General features: G+C 41.2%; 1 protein-coding gene across 1 annotated transcript in view; it reads right to left on the bottom strand.

The window, feature by feature from the left end:
* Positions 1 to 19,799, bottom strand: part of SH3PXD2B (SH3 and PX domains 2B) — a 215,406-nt gene that overhangs the window by 98,913 nt on the left and 96,694 nt on the right. The window contains exons 3-4 of the mRNA XM_006864810.1: positions 17,996 to 18,071; positions 5,890 to 5,966 (exon numbers count right to left, since the gene is read on the bottom strand). Of these exons, the coding sequence (XP_006864872.1) occupies positions 5,890 to 5,966; positions 17,996 to 18,071 (153 nt within the window). The remainder of the gene's footprint in view (positions 1 to 5,889; positions 5,967 to 17,995; positions 18,072 to 19,799) is intronic.

Raw genomic sequence — 19,799 nt, 5'->3', positions numbered from 1 at the left:
AATTTCTGGGTTACTGAAAGATAACACAAATCTACTTATACCTTGAGTAACCTTAGCTGGTAGTGTAGTCTCGATATCTTGGGTCTTATTTCCCTTAAGCGGTCTTCCTTTCTCTAAAGCATTTAGTCTGTTTTGTGAGCCCAAGGCTGCAATCTTTTCACAAGCAGACTGCCACAGTTTTCTCCTGTGGGAGATCTGCAAGCCTACTCTATTTCCAGCCACTGGAGACGACTAATTTCTACTAAATGAGCCTCATTGTGATAGACCAAATTGGCTTAGTCAGCTCTCAACAATGTCAATAACAGATGCCCAAATGGTATGTACAGGACTATAGAGCTGGTAAAAGATTTCAAGGAACTTGTGGCCAAAGGATAGTTTCATCTTCTTTCAGGAGCCTTGGGAATCTGGCCAATCAAAGCCCCCAAATCCACTGTTTCTTCTGACTCAGTAATAGCACGGGGTGGTAACTTCCAGCGGCTCATATAACATCAGCAGAATTACGGTTCTTTCCTAGGGTTAATCCAGGCTAGTCCATTCTTTCTTGGACTCTAACAAGCAGAAACTAGATGTCGTCAGCTGCTCCCTTCACTTACCACTTAGGATTTTAAATTTCCCATCTCAAAATTAAATGTCTAGGGATTCATGAGGACCCAAGTGCTGGAACAGTCTGACTATGGACAGAAGTAGCATGGGCTGGGGAAGAAGCAGGAGTTTAGGATAATTTGGGCTGAGGGACAACAACGTCTGGAGACGGGATCAATAGGAACTTCCCAGCTGGGTAAGGTGACTCCAAGGGTCCAAAGTTCTTGCCAAGATGGCCAGGGTAAGGAAGATCATCTCTGAAATTGGAGTTTTAGACTCTAAAGTCTGCAGAAAGGCAATGAAAAGAAGAGGTGAATTTTCATTTCAGAACTGGGAGGCCACAGCCATCTTTGTGCCCGATTGGCCATCTCTGCTCCTTCGTCCGTATCTCCCCCCTCTCTCTTTTTTTGTAATAAATTTTTTTATTGTGGTAGAAACACACATAACAAAAAGTTTGCCAATTCAATCATTTTTACGATGTGCAACTCGGTGACACTGGTTGTTCATCATGTTGAACAATCATCAACTATCCTTTTCCAAATGACTCAATCACTAGAAGAAATTCAGTGCTCCGGAAGCAGTAATTCCCCATTTCTCCCGCCTGCCCACCCACTCCTCGTCAGCAGTAATAAACACTGCTTGCTCTACACTCGCCCATTCTAGATATTTCACTCGTGTGTTTCCAAGGCTTTTCCATGTAGTAGTATGCATCAGAACTTCCATTTTCTTTATGGCTAACTAATACTCCTTTGTTTGCATGGATATACCACATTTTATGGATTCATTCATCTGCTGGTGGACATTTAGGTTTCCACCTTTTGGCTAATGTGAACTGTGTTGTACTGAACAGTGGTGAACGATACTATGGTTTTAAGACTTTGGGGTATACACCTTGGAGTGGAATTGCTGGCACTCTCCCTTTTTAAAGGGATGTTGTTGTTAAGTACCGTCATGTTGGTTCTGACCCATAGCAACCCTGTATAGGGTTTCCAAGGAGTGACTAGTGAGCCTGAACTGCCAACCTGCAGTTCAAACGAGCTTTGCAGTACAGTGCATTAACCCATAGTACCACACCAGGACTCCCTTTAAGGGTATAACTGTTGTTAAGTGACACAGAATTGGTTCCGACTCATAGCGACCCTGTAGAGTGTTTTTCAAGGAGTGTCTGGTGGGTTTTAACAGTAGACCTTTTGGTTTGCAGTCCAGTGCTTATCCTATGATGCCACACCAGGACTCCTTTGTTTAGTGGTGGTACTTGTGAGTCACCAAGTTGGTTCCGACTCATGGTCACCCTGTATAGGGTTTCCGAGGCTGTAAATCTTTATGATTTAAGGAGCTCTGGTAGCGTAGTGGTTACAAATTGGGCTGCTACCCTTAAGGTCAGCAGTTTGAAACTACCAGTGGTTCCGTGGGAGAAAGATGAGGCGTTCTGCTCCCGTAAAGATTTACAGCCTTGGAAACCCTGTGCCGGGTTCGCTATGAGTCGGAACCGACTCCACAGTACTTAACAATTACAAATAGCAAAAATCTTTATGGGACCAGAAAGTTTCATCTTTCTCCCGTGGAACAGCTGGTAGATTTGAATTACTTGTGGTTAGCAGGGTATAGTTATTGTTGTTGTTAAGTGCCATTGAGTTGATTCTTACCCATAGCGACCCTGTACAGGGTTTCCAAGGAGCAGCTGGTGAGCTTGAACCACCAACCACTGACACCGACCATTGAACCACTGACCACTGCAGTTCAAACGACTTTGCCGTCTGACGTATTAGCCCACAGCACCACACCAGGACTCCAGGGTATAGTTAGGAGAAGAAAAAATTGGTTTATTTACTTAAATGAAATATATGGGAAGCAGCGTGGCTTTATACAATATGCACTGGACTGCGAACCACAAGGTCCATGGTTCGAGCCCATCAGCCACTCTATGGGAGAAAGATGAGGTTTTCTGCTCCTTTGAAGTTTTAAAGCCTGGGAACCGACTCAATGGCACTTAACAACAACCAAAGAATGAAATATATGCTTAAATACTTTTGCCTCTTAAATTTTTAATGTTGTGGGGAGGCTATAAATCGAGAGTGCTGGGCCTGGGTAAGTAAACTAGTTGGACTCCCCATTTCTTCATCTGCAAAATGGGGATAATTAAAAACCACGTCTCAAGGCTGCTAAAGGGGTAAAGTGGTGGTCCTGGGGTCCTGTGATTTTCTGCCCTTCTGTTAAAGCTTTTGCTGAGAGAGGGGTGATCCTTAAGCTGTCCCCCTGATTTAAAATGTTTACAGCTTTATCGACGTATTTACATCTAATAAAATTTACCCAGTATAAGTGCACAATTCAATAACTTCAGTAAATTATAGCATGTGCAACCATCACACTAATTTTGGAACTTTTCCATCGCCTCAGAAATTTCCTCCAACCCAATTTGCAGTCCATCGCTACTTCCACCATCCCAGGTCAGGAAACCGTTGATCTGCTTTCTGTCTCACAAATTTGCCTTCTCTGGACATTTCATCTACATGAGACCAAAAAATATGTATGTCGTCTTTGGCATCTGGCTTCTTTCACTTAATCAATCAGTATTTTATTGTCTTTCATTGCTGATAATATGCTATTGTATGGATCCATCACGTTCTCTTCATCCATTCTCTAATTGATGGGCATCTGGATTGATTCCAGCTTTTGCCTCTTATGAATGAATGCTGCTATGAATAGTAATATACAAGTTTTTGCCAGGGCATAAGTATTCATTTCTCTTGGACATATACCTAAGAGTAGTCATATGGTAAATTTAACTTTTGAAGAAACTGTCAAATTGTTTCCCAAAGTGGCTTCTTATTTTATGTGTGTATCAGCATGAGGGTTCCAGTTTCTCCACATCCTTATTAACTCTTGATATTATCTATCTTTTTGATTATAGTCATTCTAGTGGCTGTGTAGTAGTATCTCATTACGTCTTTATTCTGTATTTTCCCTTATGACAAGCAATGTTGGGCATATTTTCACATGACTGGCCATTACACATCTTCTTGTATGAAATTACTCTGCAAGTCTTTTGTCTATTTTCAAGCTAGATTATCTGTCTTTTTATTATTGAGTTGTATGTTTTCTTCATATATTCTGGATCAAAATCCTTTATCAGATACAGGATTTGCAAATATTTTCTCCCAGTTTGTGGCTCATCTTTTCTTTCTCTTTAAATTTAATACTTTTCATTCTCTTATGTTTAATAAAGTCTCAATTATCAATATTTCTCTATGGGCCCTGCTTTTGGTGTCCTATGTAAGAACTCTTTGTTTTGTAACCTGAGATCACAAAGGTCTTATAATTAAGGGGATGCCATTTTTTTTTGCATAGAAACATTCAAATATCCCAGTACTGCTGGCTTTTAAAAATACTCTCCATTTCCCACCGAATCATCCTGGCATCTTTGTTCAATATCAGTTGGTCAGAAATTTTCTAAGTTTATTTTGGGACTCTCAATTCTGTTTCTCTGAACTATATGCCTCTCCTTATACCAGTACCGCATTGTCTGGGTTACTGTAGCTTTGTAATAAATTTTGAAAATGTATAGAACAAGGTCTCAAATTGTTCTTTTGTTTTACAAAACTTGTGTTTTCTACATTATTATTATTCTAGGGTCTCCTGCATACCCATATGCATTCTAGGATTCAGCTGGTCAATTTCTACAAAAAAAAAAAGCCTACTAGGATTTTGATAGAGATTGTAATAAATCTATAAATCTGGCAATAATGGTCATTTTAACAATATTCAGTTTTTCAATCCATGAGTGTGGAATGTCTCTCCATGAATTTAGATCTTTTAAAATTTCTCTCAAGGAGTTCCGATGGCACTGAAGAATAAGCACTGTATTGCTAACCTCAGGTTATCAATCAAATTCACGAGGCCCTCCGTGGGAGAAAGAGGAGGCTTTATGTTCCCCTAACCAGGACTCCTGTTAAGTCTTTTGTTGTTGTTAAATGCTATTGAGTCAGTTCCGACTCACAGCAACCCTATATAGGGTTTTCGAGGAGCTTGAACTGTCGACCTTGCAGTTCAAAAATTTTGCAGTTTGGGCTCCACAGTTGGTTTGAATTGCAAGGTTGGAGGTTCAAACTCACCAGCCATTCCTCAGAAACCCTATACAGGGTCGTTATGACTCAACAGCACTTAACAACAACAACAAAAGACTTCCAGCCTTGGAAACCCTTGATAGGGTAGCTATCAGTTGTAATTGACTTGATGTCAGTAAGTGGGTTAATTTCTCTCACAGCAATCTTCTGTTAACTTTATGACTATTATTTTCCTTTTGAATTTATTGGGAATGTTGTTGCTGTTGTTATTAAGTGCTATCAAGTCAGTTCCGACTCTAATGACCCTGTATAGAGTTTCCAAGTCCAGTTCTTGATCCTACAGCACCACATAGAAGTACTTCAATTTCATTTTCAGACTATTCATTTTTAGTATATAGAAATACTATTGATTTTTATATATTAATTTTGTATCCTGTGATATTGCTAAGTTTGTTAGTTCCAGTAGTGTTTTTATAAATCCTTTTTCTACATATAAAATCATTTGTACATTAAGGCAGTTTTACAATCTGGGTTCCTTTTGTTTCTTTTAAATACCTGCTTCCAGTTGCTACTTCTGCTAAAATATAGAACAAAAGTGTCAAGAGTAAACCTATTTGATTTGTTCCTGATGTTAGGGAGGAAGTATGTGCTGCCCTGTTTTTAAGGCATCCAGATAAGGGAAGTTAAAACAAAAATAAGATTCTTTCCTGACCACAGTTTCAAATCAAATAAAATATAACCAAAAAAGCAGGTTCCTTATTGTTTACAACATTCAAGAGCCCAGAAGCTAGTTTACAAGCCCAACAATGAGAGTTAGTTAGCTGAACAACCTCTGTAACATTCACAGACATACTGAAATACTAAGTAACCATGAAAAGTAGTTTCAAGAAGATTTCTTAATAGCATGGGGAATTTTTATGACCCAGTATTACAGTGAAAGAAAAATAAATAACAATATATGCACACAGATCTCAACATCGTAAAGAAATTCACGCAGAGAAAAGACCAGAAGGAAAGATGCAAAAACCTTAATAGATATTGACTCTGGGTTAAAGTATCATGGGTGATTTTTCTTTTGTAACTTCTGGATGCTTCTTTCAACTGTACAATGAGCATATTAAAAGAAGCATGTTAAAATTTGTCACAATAAGCATGTTATAGCCGGAAAGGAAACAAAACAAAACGTACCAAACAAACAATATAAACCATCCATAGGACAGATGTTAGCATTCCTCAGACTCACCTTACAGTACTCATCAATTGGTATCAGGCGTTTGACGGCTACGTCCCGGATGTGGCTTCTTCGGAACAGAATTTTGCCTGCAGAGGACCAGAGCACATACAGCATCAGAAGGGAGTGCTGACAAACTCCCAGCAACCTGGGAGGCTGTCAATGTGGCAGCCTTATAGGGTAGTTTTGACTGGTACCAAAATTCCTTGCTGCTATCAACTTCCTTGCTGGACTTTCCATAGGGCATGGATAATGATAATCTCAGTTATGGTCCTCCAAAGCCTTTTTCACAATAAGAGGATTGTCTCTTTAGACTCTCGGGATCTCACCCACACATTTCAACATCTTAGGTATTTTCAGAGATTCTCCGTGGTATTATTTGTACGCTCGAGGGCACCTAATAAGGAGTTGACTTTCAGTTACCTCAGAACACTCATGGGCCCTAGTTTATAGGCCCAACAATATGAGCTGACTGAACAGATTCTGAAATATTCACACTGGAATATTATGTAACCATGAAAAGTATGCTTAATAGCATGGGGAAATTCTACACCACAGTATTAAATCGAAAGAGAAAGAGTAGATGAAATTATTCATATATGAGGTCTAGGACAAATGGTGGTACAAATGGTTATCATGCATGGCTGCTACCTGAAAGGTTTAAATCCATCCAGAGATACTCAGAAGAAAGGTCAGGAGATCTACTTGTAAAAATCAGCCACTGAAAACCCAACGGAACACATTTCAACTCTGACACAGGTGAGTTGGAGTTCATTTGATGGCAACCGGTTGTATGTTTCCTCACAGCATTTTGTACAAATAGGGACTAGCTGTGTCTCAGTCAAATTTGCACCCTTACCATGTGGCACTAATGTCTGTCTGTATGAGCGAGGCTGCTACCTGTAAAGATAACCGATCCCTCCAGTTCCACCCCAGCAAGTGTTTGGAAGCATTCCAAGTCTACCTGTCTTACCAAAAGGACCTTGCTGGCACAGTAGGTTAAGTGTTGTATTGCTAACCTAAAGGTTGGCAGTTCAAATCCACCAGTTGCTGTGCAAGACAAAGATGAGGATGTCTGCTTCTGTAAAGATTTACAGCCTCAGAAATCTTACGGAACAGTTCTACTCTGCCCCTAGGGTGGTTATGAAGTGGGTTTTATTCACCAAATATAAACTTAAAGTCAACAACTTGCTAGGTACTCTTGAGCCTTATGGCACTGTACCATAAGCTTCCAGTATGACAGCTGGGCAAAGGATATACAAACAGGAGTATACACATTATGATATGGAGGAACTCTGGGTAAGGCTTGTTTAAAGCAGATCAGTGGGTCTAGAGAGTCTAGAGAGAAGATCCTCTTGAGGAGAGACATGCATGGAAGATTAAGACTCTCTGGGCTCACTGTTCTGGAGGGGCAACAGATGTCAAGATGGGTCAAAGCGATAGGGCATGGAGAGAAGCCTCCAAACTAAGCTTACATAGAGTGACCAGATCTTCAGAATAGCTCAAAGAAGGAGGCAAAGGAAGACCACAGCTGAGCCAGACGGCTGAGCATGGAGACCCACTCTGAGATTTCAATGAGAGAAATTTGGGTCAAGAGTCTGTCTCAACAGACCAAGCTTGGTAGGTAGGGCCTGGGATAGCAAGAAAGGTCTTTAAAAGTTTTCATAATATGATGGAATCGAAAGGGATCATTACAAATAAATAACTGGCTTTAAAAGATTTGCAATGCAAAGTGGAAAGGGAGCTTTGCATCCCAAAAGACTGTATGGTTAATGAAACGTTAATATTCTCGACAATTTGCTCTTCCACAAAATTTTATTATTGTGTTTTTATTGTTATTGTGTTGTTAAATGCTGTGAGGTCTATTCTGACTTATAGTGACCCTATATAGGATTTCCAAGGCTATAATCTTTGCAACAGGAGAAACCCTCATCTTTCTTCTGTGGAGTAGCTGGTGGGTTTGAACCACCGTGCTCAAAGGGTATCATCAAGAAATCAGGTGGATATGATCAGATTGATAGTGAACCTTTTTTTGGCTCCTTCTTACCAACTTAAAAAGAAAAAAACAAAGGACACCCCCGCCCCCTCAGTGAGAATAAATAAATACTTCTTGATAATATGGAACATTTCAAGATTTTTTTTTTAAGGTTTTTATTGCAAATTGAGTGATAGGTTACATGGGAGAACATTGGTTTTATACTCACGCTATGGTATTTCATTTCATTGCAATGACTTATAATCCCCTCTGTGCATCATCATTCAACAGTATTTATTTATTTTTTTTTTTATGTACACAAAAGCACTCAGGAATACATAATCATTTAAACAACCAAAGGGAGCATTCTGCAAGCCTGCCTCCTGGCCACCAGCACCCAGCATTTCTCTTTGCATGACTCTAGAGTCCTAAGATGCTCCCTCTCTCCATGTCCCCATCTCTGGTGTCGCTGCGTCACTGGATAGGGTCCCATATCCCGCTGGTCCCACATTCTTGTGCTCTTCTCCCTTGATGGTTCTAGGGTCCTCTATTCCTGGACTGTAAGATTAACTACTCCCCGCTTTTTGTTACAAAACTTCTATCTTTACAGTTGTGACAGTTACGATTCATACTCATGACTGTATCATAAGAATCGTAACCCCCAACTCCTTTCACCAGACCTGTCTAGACAAGATGAAAACTATTCAGTAGGGACTCTACTTTCCCTTGTACACTCTGAAACTAAACTCCTTCCTGAAAACTTGTAAGGCAATCACTTCGTGCCTTTATAGCCTCCCCACTGTAGGTAGACAATGTCTAAGTTGCCTGTCCCTTTCAATCCTGGGGATAGGATTGCTCTTTGATGTGAAGACTCCTTTCCTCTCGGTTGGTATTTTGAGGTACTTACATCCCTAAGTATATGTCAATGTCATCAAATTGTAGTAATTTACGTTTGTTTCCTTGATCAATTTATTATTATTTTTTTTTAAATCTTCCTCTAAAGGAGCTCTGGTAGTGTAGTGGATACGATTCGGGCTGCAAACTGCAAGGTCAGTGGTTGGAAACTACCAACTGCTCTGCAGGAGAAAAATGAGGCTTTCTGCTCTCATAAAGATTTACAGCCTCAGAAACCCTGTTCAGGATCGCTATGGGTCAGAACCAACTTGATGGCACTTAACAACAACAACAAAATTGGGCTGCTAACCTCAAGGTCAGCAGTTTGAAACCAGCAGCTGTTCTGCAGGAGAAAGATGAGGCTTTCTGCTCCCGTAAAGATTTGCGCAGCCTTGGAAACCCTGTGCAGGGTCACTATGAGTTGGAACCGACTCCATGGTACTTAAGAAGAAGAAGAAGAACAGGTCGAGTTCTGATCATCAAGCTATCGGAACTAGGTCAAAGGGGTTCAAGATCTGTTGTGAAGTACAACACTGTCTTTGATAGGATAATATCCATCCGCCTACAAGGAAGATCACTATTATTCAAATTTATGCACCAACCAGTAGTCACTGAAGATGAAAATTAAGAATTCTACCAACTTCTTCAGTCTGAAATTGATCAAACATGCAATCAAGATGTATTGACAATTACTGGTGAATGGAATCCAAAGGTTGGAAACAAAGAGCAAGGAAGGATTAGTAGTTGGAAAATATGGCCTTGGTGATAGAAATGATGCTGGAGGTCACACGATATAATTTTGTAAGACCAATGACTTCTTCAGTGCAAATACATTTTTTCAACACCATAACAGGTTACTACACACGTGGACCTCACCAGATGGAATACACAGAAATTAAATTGACTACATCTATGGGAAGAGATGATGAAGAAGTTCAATACCATCAGCTAAAACAAGGCCAGTGGCAGACTGTGGAACATACCATCAGTTGCTCATATTGCATGTTCAGGCTGAAGTTGAATAAAATCAACCTAAGTTCACAAGAGACCAAAATGTGACCTTGAACATAACCCTCCTGAATTTAGATATGGTCTCAAGAGCAGATTTGATGCCTTAGACACTAATGATTGAATAACAAGATTTGTGGGATGACCTCAAGAACGAACACCCTACAGGAAAAAAGCAAAAGGTCATTCAAAAGACAGCAAAGAAAGAAAAGACCAAAATGGATATCGGAAGAGACTGTGAAACTTACTCTTGAGCATATACAAGCTGAAGTAATGAAGTGAAAGAGCTAAACAGAAAACTTCAAAGGGCAGCCCAAGAAGATAATGTCAAGTATAATGAAATGGGGAGTTAGAAAACCAAAAGAGAAGAACATAGTCAGCATTTTTCAAGCTGAAAGAACTAAAGAAAAAATTTCAAGCCTCGACTCAATATTGAAGGATTCTATGGACATATTCGGAGTCTTGGCATGATGCTGTAGGATAGAGCACTGGACTGCAAGGTCAATTTGAACCACAAAGTTGGTGGATCAAATTCACCAGCTGCTCAATGGAAACCCTATACAGGGTCATTATAAGTTGGAACTGACTTGATTGAACTTAACAACAACAACAAGGATAAATTACTGAATGATTCAGGAAGCACCAAAAGAAGGAATACACAGTCACTGTACCAAAAAGAATTGGTCAATGTTCAATCATTTCAAGTCAATAACTGATGGTATTGAAGGACGAAGTCCAAGCTGTACTGAAGGCATTGGTGAAAAGAAGGCTCCAGGAATGGACAGAATACAAAATGAAATGTTTGAACAAACTGATGTAATGATGGAGGTGTTCACTCGTCTAGCCGAGAAATTTGGAAGACAGCTACCTGGCCAACCAATTGGAAGAGATTCACATTTGTGACCATTCCAAAGAAAGGTGACCCAGCAGAATGTGGAAATCATCAAACAAAATCATTACTATCACATATAACACTTTGCTGAAGATAATTAAAAAACAATTGCAGCAGGACAGCAATAGGGAGCCACGAGAAATTAAGCCAGAACCAGAAAAAGACGTTGCTAATGTCAGATAGGCAGAGATTACTTGAAAGATGTTTACTTGTACTTTATTTACTATGCAGAGGCATTTAACTGTGTGGGTTATAACAAACATGGATAACACTGTGGAGAATGGGTATTCCAGCCAGAACACTAAATTGTGCTCATAAGGAACCTGTACACGGACCAAGAGACAATAGTTCTAATAAAACAAGGGGATAGTGCGTGATTTAAAATCAGGAAAGGTATGAACCAAAGTTGTATACTATTGTCCTATTTATTCAATCTGTATGCTGAGCAAATAATTTGAACAAGATAGATTATGAAGAAGGTGGCATCAGGATTGCAGGAAGATTAATTTACCACCTGTGATGTGCAGATGACACACTCTTGCTTGCTGGACATGAAAAGGACTTATAATTTTTACAGAAGAAGATCAAAGACTACAGCTTTTCGTATGGATTGTGTCTGTCTCAATGAAAGAAAACAAAAATCCTCACAACTGGACCAATAAGTAATATCAAGATAAATGGAGAAATTTATAGAAGCAGCAGTCAAAAAACCAAACGATATATAACATTAGGCAAATCTGCTGCAAAAAGATCTCTTTAAAGTGTTCAAGATTAAAGATGTCAATTTGAGGACTAAGGTGCACCTGGCCCAAACCACGGTATTTTCAGTTGTCCCATACTCATTGGAACACTGGAAAGTGAATAAGGAAGACTGTAGAAGAACTGATGCATTTGAATCATGGTATAGGTGGGGAATATTGAAAGTATCATGCCAAAAGAAAAAAACAAATCTGTTTTGGAAGAAGCACAGCCAGAATGCTCCTTAGAAGAGAGGCTGGTGAGACTTTGTTTTTTTGTTCTTTGGACATGTTGTCAGAAGGTACCAGTCCCTGGAGAAGGACATCATGTTTGATAAAGTGGAGGGTCAGCAAAAAAGAGGAAAGACCCCCAACTCGATGGACTGACACAACTGTAGCAACAATGGGCTCAAACATAACAATGCTGAGGATGGCGCAGGACCAGACAGTGTTTCATTCTGTTTTGAATAGGTTCACTTGAGTTGGAACCAACTTGACAGCACCTAATAATAACAATACCAACAATAATAGTGTATCCTTTCTTTTTAATGGTGGTGGTTTTAATTCTGCTAATGAATTGGCCAGAGTTTTGATAGATCTGTGCTTGTTACAAGAGAAAAACCCAAAAGAAAATGCCTCACAGAGTTCAAAAGGCTTGTCTGTATAGGGTGAAAGAAAGATAGAAAAGCTTGGTTTTCTCCTTCCTACTTTCCCTAGAATTTCTACCATAAATATTCATTGATTCTAGAATCAGAAATTCTTCATGTCATTTAGAACAACACAAGCAAATAGCGCAGCAATGTGGGAAAGGGGTTGATAGTCTAGCTTCCCCGGAAGAGATGATTTTATTCCCTCATTCACTTGGTGGGTGCGGTCTCTGTGGATTCCGCATGGCGCTGAAGGCTGTGACTGTCCTGTGTTTCCCCATAAAGACGGACCCTGGTGACTCTGTGAGGGGGGACTTCCTTCTCTGTGTAGACTGTCCCCACAATGCACGATATTTAGCATGACTGGCCCAAATCCAGAGAAAGCTGGTAGCTTTCCCAGCCACATTTTACTCTCAGTCCTGCGACAATCAAATAATGCCCCCTCCCCATTTTGAGCAGTCCTCATGGGTAGAACCACTTGCAGTTTTGGATTCTTGAATCATCAGGAAAAATAAGGCATGTGTGCCCATGAAGTGAAATCCTACAGAGCAAATGGTTCCTGTCCTCTCATCTCTTTCTCAAAATGGGAGAGGAGTCCTACCAAACCATCTCGGTCCCTTGCCAGTACAATTTCCATATCTGTAAATTGGGGGTGAGGTGGAGGACAGAGGGCACAGGCTTCTTACTGAATGATAGTGAGCAAGTTCAAAATCTTTACAACAGGCTGTCCAGGAACCCCACCTACCAAAGAGCTTAAGAGTGAAGACTCGGATGCACTCAAGGCCTTGTAAGGATGAAAAAGCACCAGAACCTGGGTGCTGATAGTGTTTCCTGGGGGTGAAACAACAACTGAAGTGCCACTCCTATCCCTGTGGCCACAGAGGACACAGGGTCTCGGGTACACAGCTTGTGCCCTTGAGCAAGTAGGAAAAGAAACCCCTAGGCAATACAGGCTCTGCTGGGAAGGCCACAGGCTCTATAGTCACCAGGCCGGGCACTGCCTCTTCCTGGTAAAATGGGACATTGTTCTGAGCTGTTCTCGAGTGGGCCCCCAACTCCTGGCGACCCCGTATACAACAGAATGAAATGCCCGTAGGGCCCTGCCCCATCCGACTGGTTGTGGGTCAGCCCACTATGATCCATATGGTGCTCCCTGACTTCTGGAAGTCAGTGTGAATTGGAATGGCATCCCCTAACTCTTAGTGCTGGGGTGAGGTTAGAGGTCACCTCCACGAAGCAACCTGCCCAGGACTGGCCCCTTAGTAGTGTGCACAAAAGGGTAATTACTACTTTTATTAGCGGTTTGGACGACAAAGAATTACACTCTACAATTATAAGCACATGTTCTTTCCTCATTGGTTTCTGGGCCCCGCCTAGATGGGCTAATTACCCATAGCGGAGCCAGAGTGACTGCACAGGCCTGGGCCACAAGGCAGAACTGCATGGCCGATGTTTATCCAAGTAAGCCAGGCCCTCTCTAGCCAGTGCCTTCCTGGGGAAGTGCCAGCGGCCTGACCCAAGGTGTTTCTGGGTAGGTCTACACCCACCTCTCATCGGCAGACCAGTCCGGAGTGGAAAGGGTGTGTGGCAGAGAGAACAGCCTTTGGGGGAAACGAGTGGGCTTTTGTTTTCCACAGTGGAAGAAGGCCAAACTCTAATTCTTATTTTTCAAGTCGTGTCTTCTGCCAAGTTGGCTTCCTCGGCTCTTGCTGAGATGGAAAATTGCACAGGGCTCCTCGCCTCGACTCCCCTCCCCCTCCCCTTTGTGCTAACATGAGACTTGCTTTTGTTCTGCTGACAAGGCAGTCTTGGCAGAAAACTGACCCCTAGGAGAGGGGCCTGTTCTCTCTGGCTTCCTTGCTCTTGGCCTCAGCCTGGAAAAAAAAGCTGAGGAGAGGTGGTTGAGAAGGGATGACCCTGGGGTCTTGAGGCAGAACAGAACTGGGGCCCAGGGGGAGATTCCCAAGCTTCAAGTGGGAGCCCAGAGCAGTGAAAAATGGCCAAGTTCTTGAGAACAGCATTTTCATGAATTCCCTGGGTGGAAAGGGATTACGTAACCATGAAAGCTTTTAAGGGCTTGGGAGAGGGTGGGCTCAACTCTGTGCTGGGAAGTTTTTCCAGAGGTAGTTTTGTCTTTCATCTAGAAAAGTTAGAACTAACTCCTTTCCTTTGCTTTCTTGAAGAAACACCTACATTTAAAGCTCAGTTTGACTTGGATATGCACAGTGATCATAGAAGTATGACCCCCTACATCTGAAACCAAGAATTTCCACAGGAATGTCCTCAGATACTGTTCCTGTCTTTACCAAACACATACTGTATATCAGGGATTCCACCTGGTGAAGCAGGGATCATTGTTACCATTTTACAGATGTGAAAACTGTGACTGAAGGAGGGATGTGCCCACGTGAGGTCACATGGCTGAGTCTGTTAGACTATAATGCACATGCTTGGCACACTGGTGTTTGTCAGTGGCAGCTGGCACACTGGGTTTTCTTCCAGCAAGAGAAAGAAATTCCAGTGTGATCACACACTTTCCCCACCAAGGAACTGAAAATACTAGCTTTTTAAAGTAAATGAGTATCCCGGTGGAGGAGGGCCTGGTAAACACATTTACCCTGTCTCTAAACCCATTTGGACCTACAGCATCTGACTCCAGGCATAAATTTTGGAGCCAATTATATCTATGTGTAAATCCCAGCTCTGCCATTTGTGTAAGGGATTATAATTTCTTTGAGGCTCAAGTTCTTCTTCATCTGTGAAATGGGCATTCCTCTGTGTGGATCATAGCAAACTATGGATAACATATGGAGAATGGATATTCCAGAACACTTAATTGTGATCATGAGGTACCTGTATATCGACCAAGAGGCAGTCCCCAGAACAGAACAGAGAGATACTAAATGGTTTCAAATCAGGAAAGGTGTGAATCGGGGTTGTATCATTTCACCATACCTGTTAAATATGTGGAGTTCTGGTATGGTGCTATAGGATAAATACTTGACCTCAAGGTTGGTTTGAACTGCAAGGTTGGCAGTTCAAACTCACTAGCCATTCCTTGGAAACCCTATACATGGTTGCTATGAGTTGGAACTGACTTAATGTCACTTAATAACAACAACATTAAACCTGTATGCCGAGCAAATAATTAGAGAAGCTAGATTATATGATGAGCAACATAGCATCGGGATTGGAGGAAGACTCATAAACAACCTGTGATATGCAGATGATACAACCTTGGAAACAAAGAAGACTTGAAGTACTTACTGATGAGAAAAGATTATACCTCAATGTAAAGAAAACCAAAATCCTTAGTACTGGACCAATAAATAACATCACAACAAATGGAGAAAAGACTGAAGTTATCAAAGATTTCATTTTACTTGCATCTACCATCAATGATCTTGGAAGCAGCAGTCAAAAAATAATATCAAATGACATATTGCATTAGGCCAATCTACTGCAAAAGATCTCTATAAAGTGTTAAAGAGCAATGATGTATTTTTGAGGACTAAGATGTATCTGACTCAAGCCATGGTATTTTCAATCACCTCATCCATGTCAAAGCTGGATAATGAATAAGTGAGAGAAGATTGATGCATCTGAATTATGGTGTTGGTGAAGAATATTGAGTATAACATGAACTTCCAGAAGAACCAACAAATCTATTTTGGAAGACGTATGATAAAATTGCTCTTCAGCAGCAATGATGGAAAGACTAGGTCTCTTGTATTTTGCACATGTTGTCAGGAGGGACCAGTCCCTGGAGAAAGCCATAATGCTTGGTAAAGTGGAGAGTCAACAAAAAACAGGAAGACCCTCAACACGATGGATTGAAACAGTGCAGCAACAATGGGCTCAAACATAACAATCGTGACGATGGTGCAGGATGGGGCAGAGTTTCCTGCTGACGTATGTGGGGTTGCTATGAGTGGAAACCAACTGGATGGCATCTGACACCACAACAATCCCTTAACTTGCATATATGATAAGACAGCAGTCCTGTGACTTACGTTATACAGTACAATTGACCTTAAAAATAGGAGGACTATCCTGTTATTGCTGTTAGGTGCTGTCAAGTCGATTCCGACCCACAGTGACCCTAATTACAACACAGTGAAACATCTCCTGGTCCTCTACTATCCTTACAACTGCTGCTAGGCTTGAGCCCACTGCTGCTGCCACTGTGCCAATCCAACTTGTTGGGGTTTTCCCTCTTTCTCAGTGACCTACCACTTTACCAAGCATAATGTCCTCCAGGGACTGGTCCTTCCTGATAATATGTTCAAAGTATGAGAGACGAAGTCTGGCTTCTAAGGAGCATTGTGGCTGTACTTCTTCCAACACAAATTTGGACTATTTTAGATTATTCAAACAGGTCCAATCTCCTCACAAGAGTCCTTAAAAGCAAAGAACTTTCTCTGACTGGTGGCAGATGGTAAGTCAGAGATTTGAAGCACAAGAAAAAGTTGATTCCCCGTTGCTGGTTTAAAGATGGAAGGGGGCTTTGCAATGAATGGGGGTGGATACCCTCTAGAAGTTGAAAATAGTTCCTGGGTGACAGAAAGCAAAGAAACAGGGATATCAGTCCTGTTGTGATTGTTGTTAAGTGCCGTTGAATCAGTTCCAACTCATATCAACCTTGTAGAGGATTTCCGCAGATGGGTTGGTGGGTTTGAACCACCAATCTTGTGTTTAGCAGTCCAGTGTTTATCCTATTGCACCATACCAGGAGGGCGGGAAAAATGAGGAAACCCTTCAGTGAGATGTACTACCACATGAGTGGCCACAATGGACTCACACATATCAAAGATGGTGGCGCTGGTACAGGATGGGGCAATGGTTCGTCCAGTGATACCTAAGGTTTCTAGAGTTGACAGAGCAGTAACTAACAACAAAGTATGTGGTAATTTGTTACACAATAAAAAAAAAAAAACTAATACAGTCACCTTAAAAAGAACCCATTGGTACCAAGTTGATTCTGACCCATATAGGATTCTGAGGCTATAAATCTTTATGGGAGAAGAAAGCCTCATCCTTCTTCCATGGAGTATGGCTGGTGGGTTTGAAGAGCCAACCTTGTGGTTAGTAGTCCAGTGTTAACCTACAGTGCAATCAGGTCTCCTTCTCACTTAATAATTCTTGTCGTTGTTAAGTGCCATTGAGTTGGTTCTGACCCATAGAGACCCTACACAGGGTTTCCGAGCAGCAGCTGGTGAGCTTGAACTGCTGACCTTGCAGTTCAAAGCGACTTTGCAGTCCAGCCTATTAACCCACAGCGCCACACTTAATAATGTGTTGTTAAGTACCATCGAGCCAATTCTGACCCATAGTGATCCTGTGTAGGGTTTCCAAGGAACAACTGGTGAGCTTGAACTGCCAACCTTGAGGTTCAAACTGACTTTGCAGTCCAGTGCATTAACCCACAGTGCTACAGCAGGACTCCACACTTAATAATTGTTGTTGTTGTTAAGTGCTGTCGAGTCGGTTCCGACCCATAGCGACCCTGTACAGGGTTTCTGAGGCTGTAAATCTTTACGGGAACAGAAAGCCTCATCTTTCTCCCATGGAGCAGCTGTTAGTTTCAAACTGCTGACCTTAAGGTTTGCAGCTTGATTCATAACCACTACGCTACCAGAGCTCTTTACACTTAATAATAGATGTCATTTATTTAAAACAAAATGAAACAAACAAACAAAAAAAAAACGCAAACTGAAATTATTCCCATTTTAGATATAGGACAAACTGAAGATCCATAAGATGAAGTGATTTACCTGAGGTCATATAGCTAGTAAATGTTGTAGCAACTAACACCAGGGTCCATAATCTTAGTTGCTAGTTTCTAAAAATGACAGAGTTGCTGATCATTGAGACAATGCCTTAAGGGAGAAGTGTCCCAAGAGATCTGGGAACTGTACTGAAGTCCTCAGACCCCAGAGGCTGAGTACACACACATCTCACCTACCTGGTAGAAAAGGAATGATCCGCTGCTTAGGGTCCTTCTGTCCTCCTTCCATAGGAAATTTGTCCAACATTTGCATCTAAATGGGGAAGAATAATAAAAACAAAACAAAAAAAGCCTTTAGTGGTATAATAAATGCCCCTTTGACATTCTGAAGGGATTATGTGACATATGTGATGTGCTATACAAAAATGTACTTTGTTCAGAAATTCAAACGAATTGAGAAGGCAATTTCAACTGGGCCTAAGATTTTCATGAAAACAATTCTTTTTATCCAGCTGCCAGATCTGTGAATGTTCAGGGTTGGGAGAGACTCTTCTCAGTTTTCCCAGAGGTCTCCAGTCACACCATCTAAAATTTGAACAATACACTCAGGTCCACCAGAATTTCATGGATGACAATCACTTGGTTCTATAAGATGTGCTATATTATGTTAAGGAACAAATCACTAAAAGAAAGCAGAACAACCACCACAACAAAACAGTTGCTAACACACGAGCCACTACAGGATGAAAAGCAAGAGATGGTGGTGGTAGTCTTTTGTAATTCTATGCAAGTCACTGATTGGCTTTTGGTTGCCTTGGGGTCCGCATAAACATTCTAGAAAGATGTGTCTGTTTGGCTCAGACCAACTACCCAAAGGAGAGTCAGTTGTGAGTTATTGTTCATCCTTATCAAAGAAGCTAAAGTGTATGGTTGTTGTCAGTTGCCATGGAGTCAATTCCAACCCCTGCTGACCCCATGTGTGCAGAACAGAACTGTGCTCCACTGGGTTTTCAATGGCTGAGTCTTTAGAAGTAGATCAGTCCTTTTTTTTTCGAGAAACGGACTTTCAGAAATGGACTTCTAGGATCATCTTACAAGGCATTCCAGGTGGGCTCAATCCATCAATCTCAGTTGCGTAATCATCTGCATCAACAAGGGACTCAAACCATGTTTGATGATCTTGGCCAAGTACCAATCACATCCATATAGGAATATACTCTCTAAATTCAGAACAGTCATTAATTACAGAACATATAGACAGAAATATGGTTGGAGATGGAGTATCTCATTTCATGCTTTCATGTATCAGTTACAACAAAACAAAAAACCAGTTGCTACCAAACTGATTTAAATACATGGCGACCCCATGTGTGTCAGAGTAAACTGTGCTCCATAGGGTATTCAAGGCAGTGACCTTGAAAGGTCTGTCTCAGTTTCTGAGGTACTTTTGGGTAAGTGCTTAACTGTTTGTGCCATTCCACCCAAGAACTCCTGATCAAATCACTGAGGCTCAATCTGGTTGGCTCTATGCCGGTAGGATCATTATACTCACCTGTTTGCAATAAGAATTCCCCATGTTGAATCAAAGATGGCTTTGTGCCTGACTTGGAGCTAGACTCATGGGATACAACAACGAAGACTTTACAGGGGAGAATGAGAAATAAATAGTTAATTACAGGAGCTCCAGTGGTGTTGTGGTTACATACTGAGCCACGAACAGAAAGGTCAACGATTTGAACTCACCAGTCACACCGAGGGAGAAAGATGAGGCAGTGTGTTCCCGTGAAGATTTTTACTTATTTATTTAAGTTTTTATTGTGAATTGAGTGATAGTTTACATTGGTTTTTATAACTTCCCCATTTTAGGTAGCCAATGTCTAACTTGCCCGTCCCTATCAACCCTGTATAGATGTATAGAGAGGGGATAGGATTGATACTTGATGTGAAGACTCCTTCCCTCTCAGTTGGTATTTTGAGCTACTACATCCATAAATACAGGTCAAGTTCATCAAACTGTAGCAGTTTATACTTGTTTCCTTTA

Source organism: Chrysochloris asiatica, unplaced genomic scaffold (genome assembly GCF_000296735.1).
Source record: "Chrysochloris asiatica unplaced genomic scaffold, ChrAsi1.0 scaffold00071, whole genome shotgun sequence".
NCBI lineage: Eukaryota > Metazoa > Chordata > Mammalia > Afrosoricida > Chrysochloridae > Chrysochloris > Chrysochloris asiatica.
This window is presented reverse-complemented; position numbering and strand designations above follow the sequence as displayed.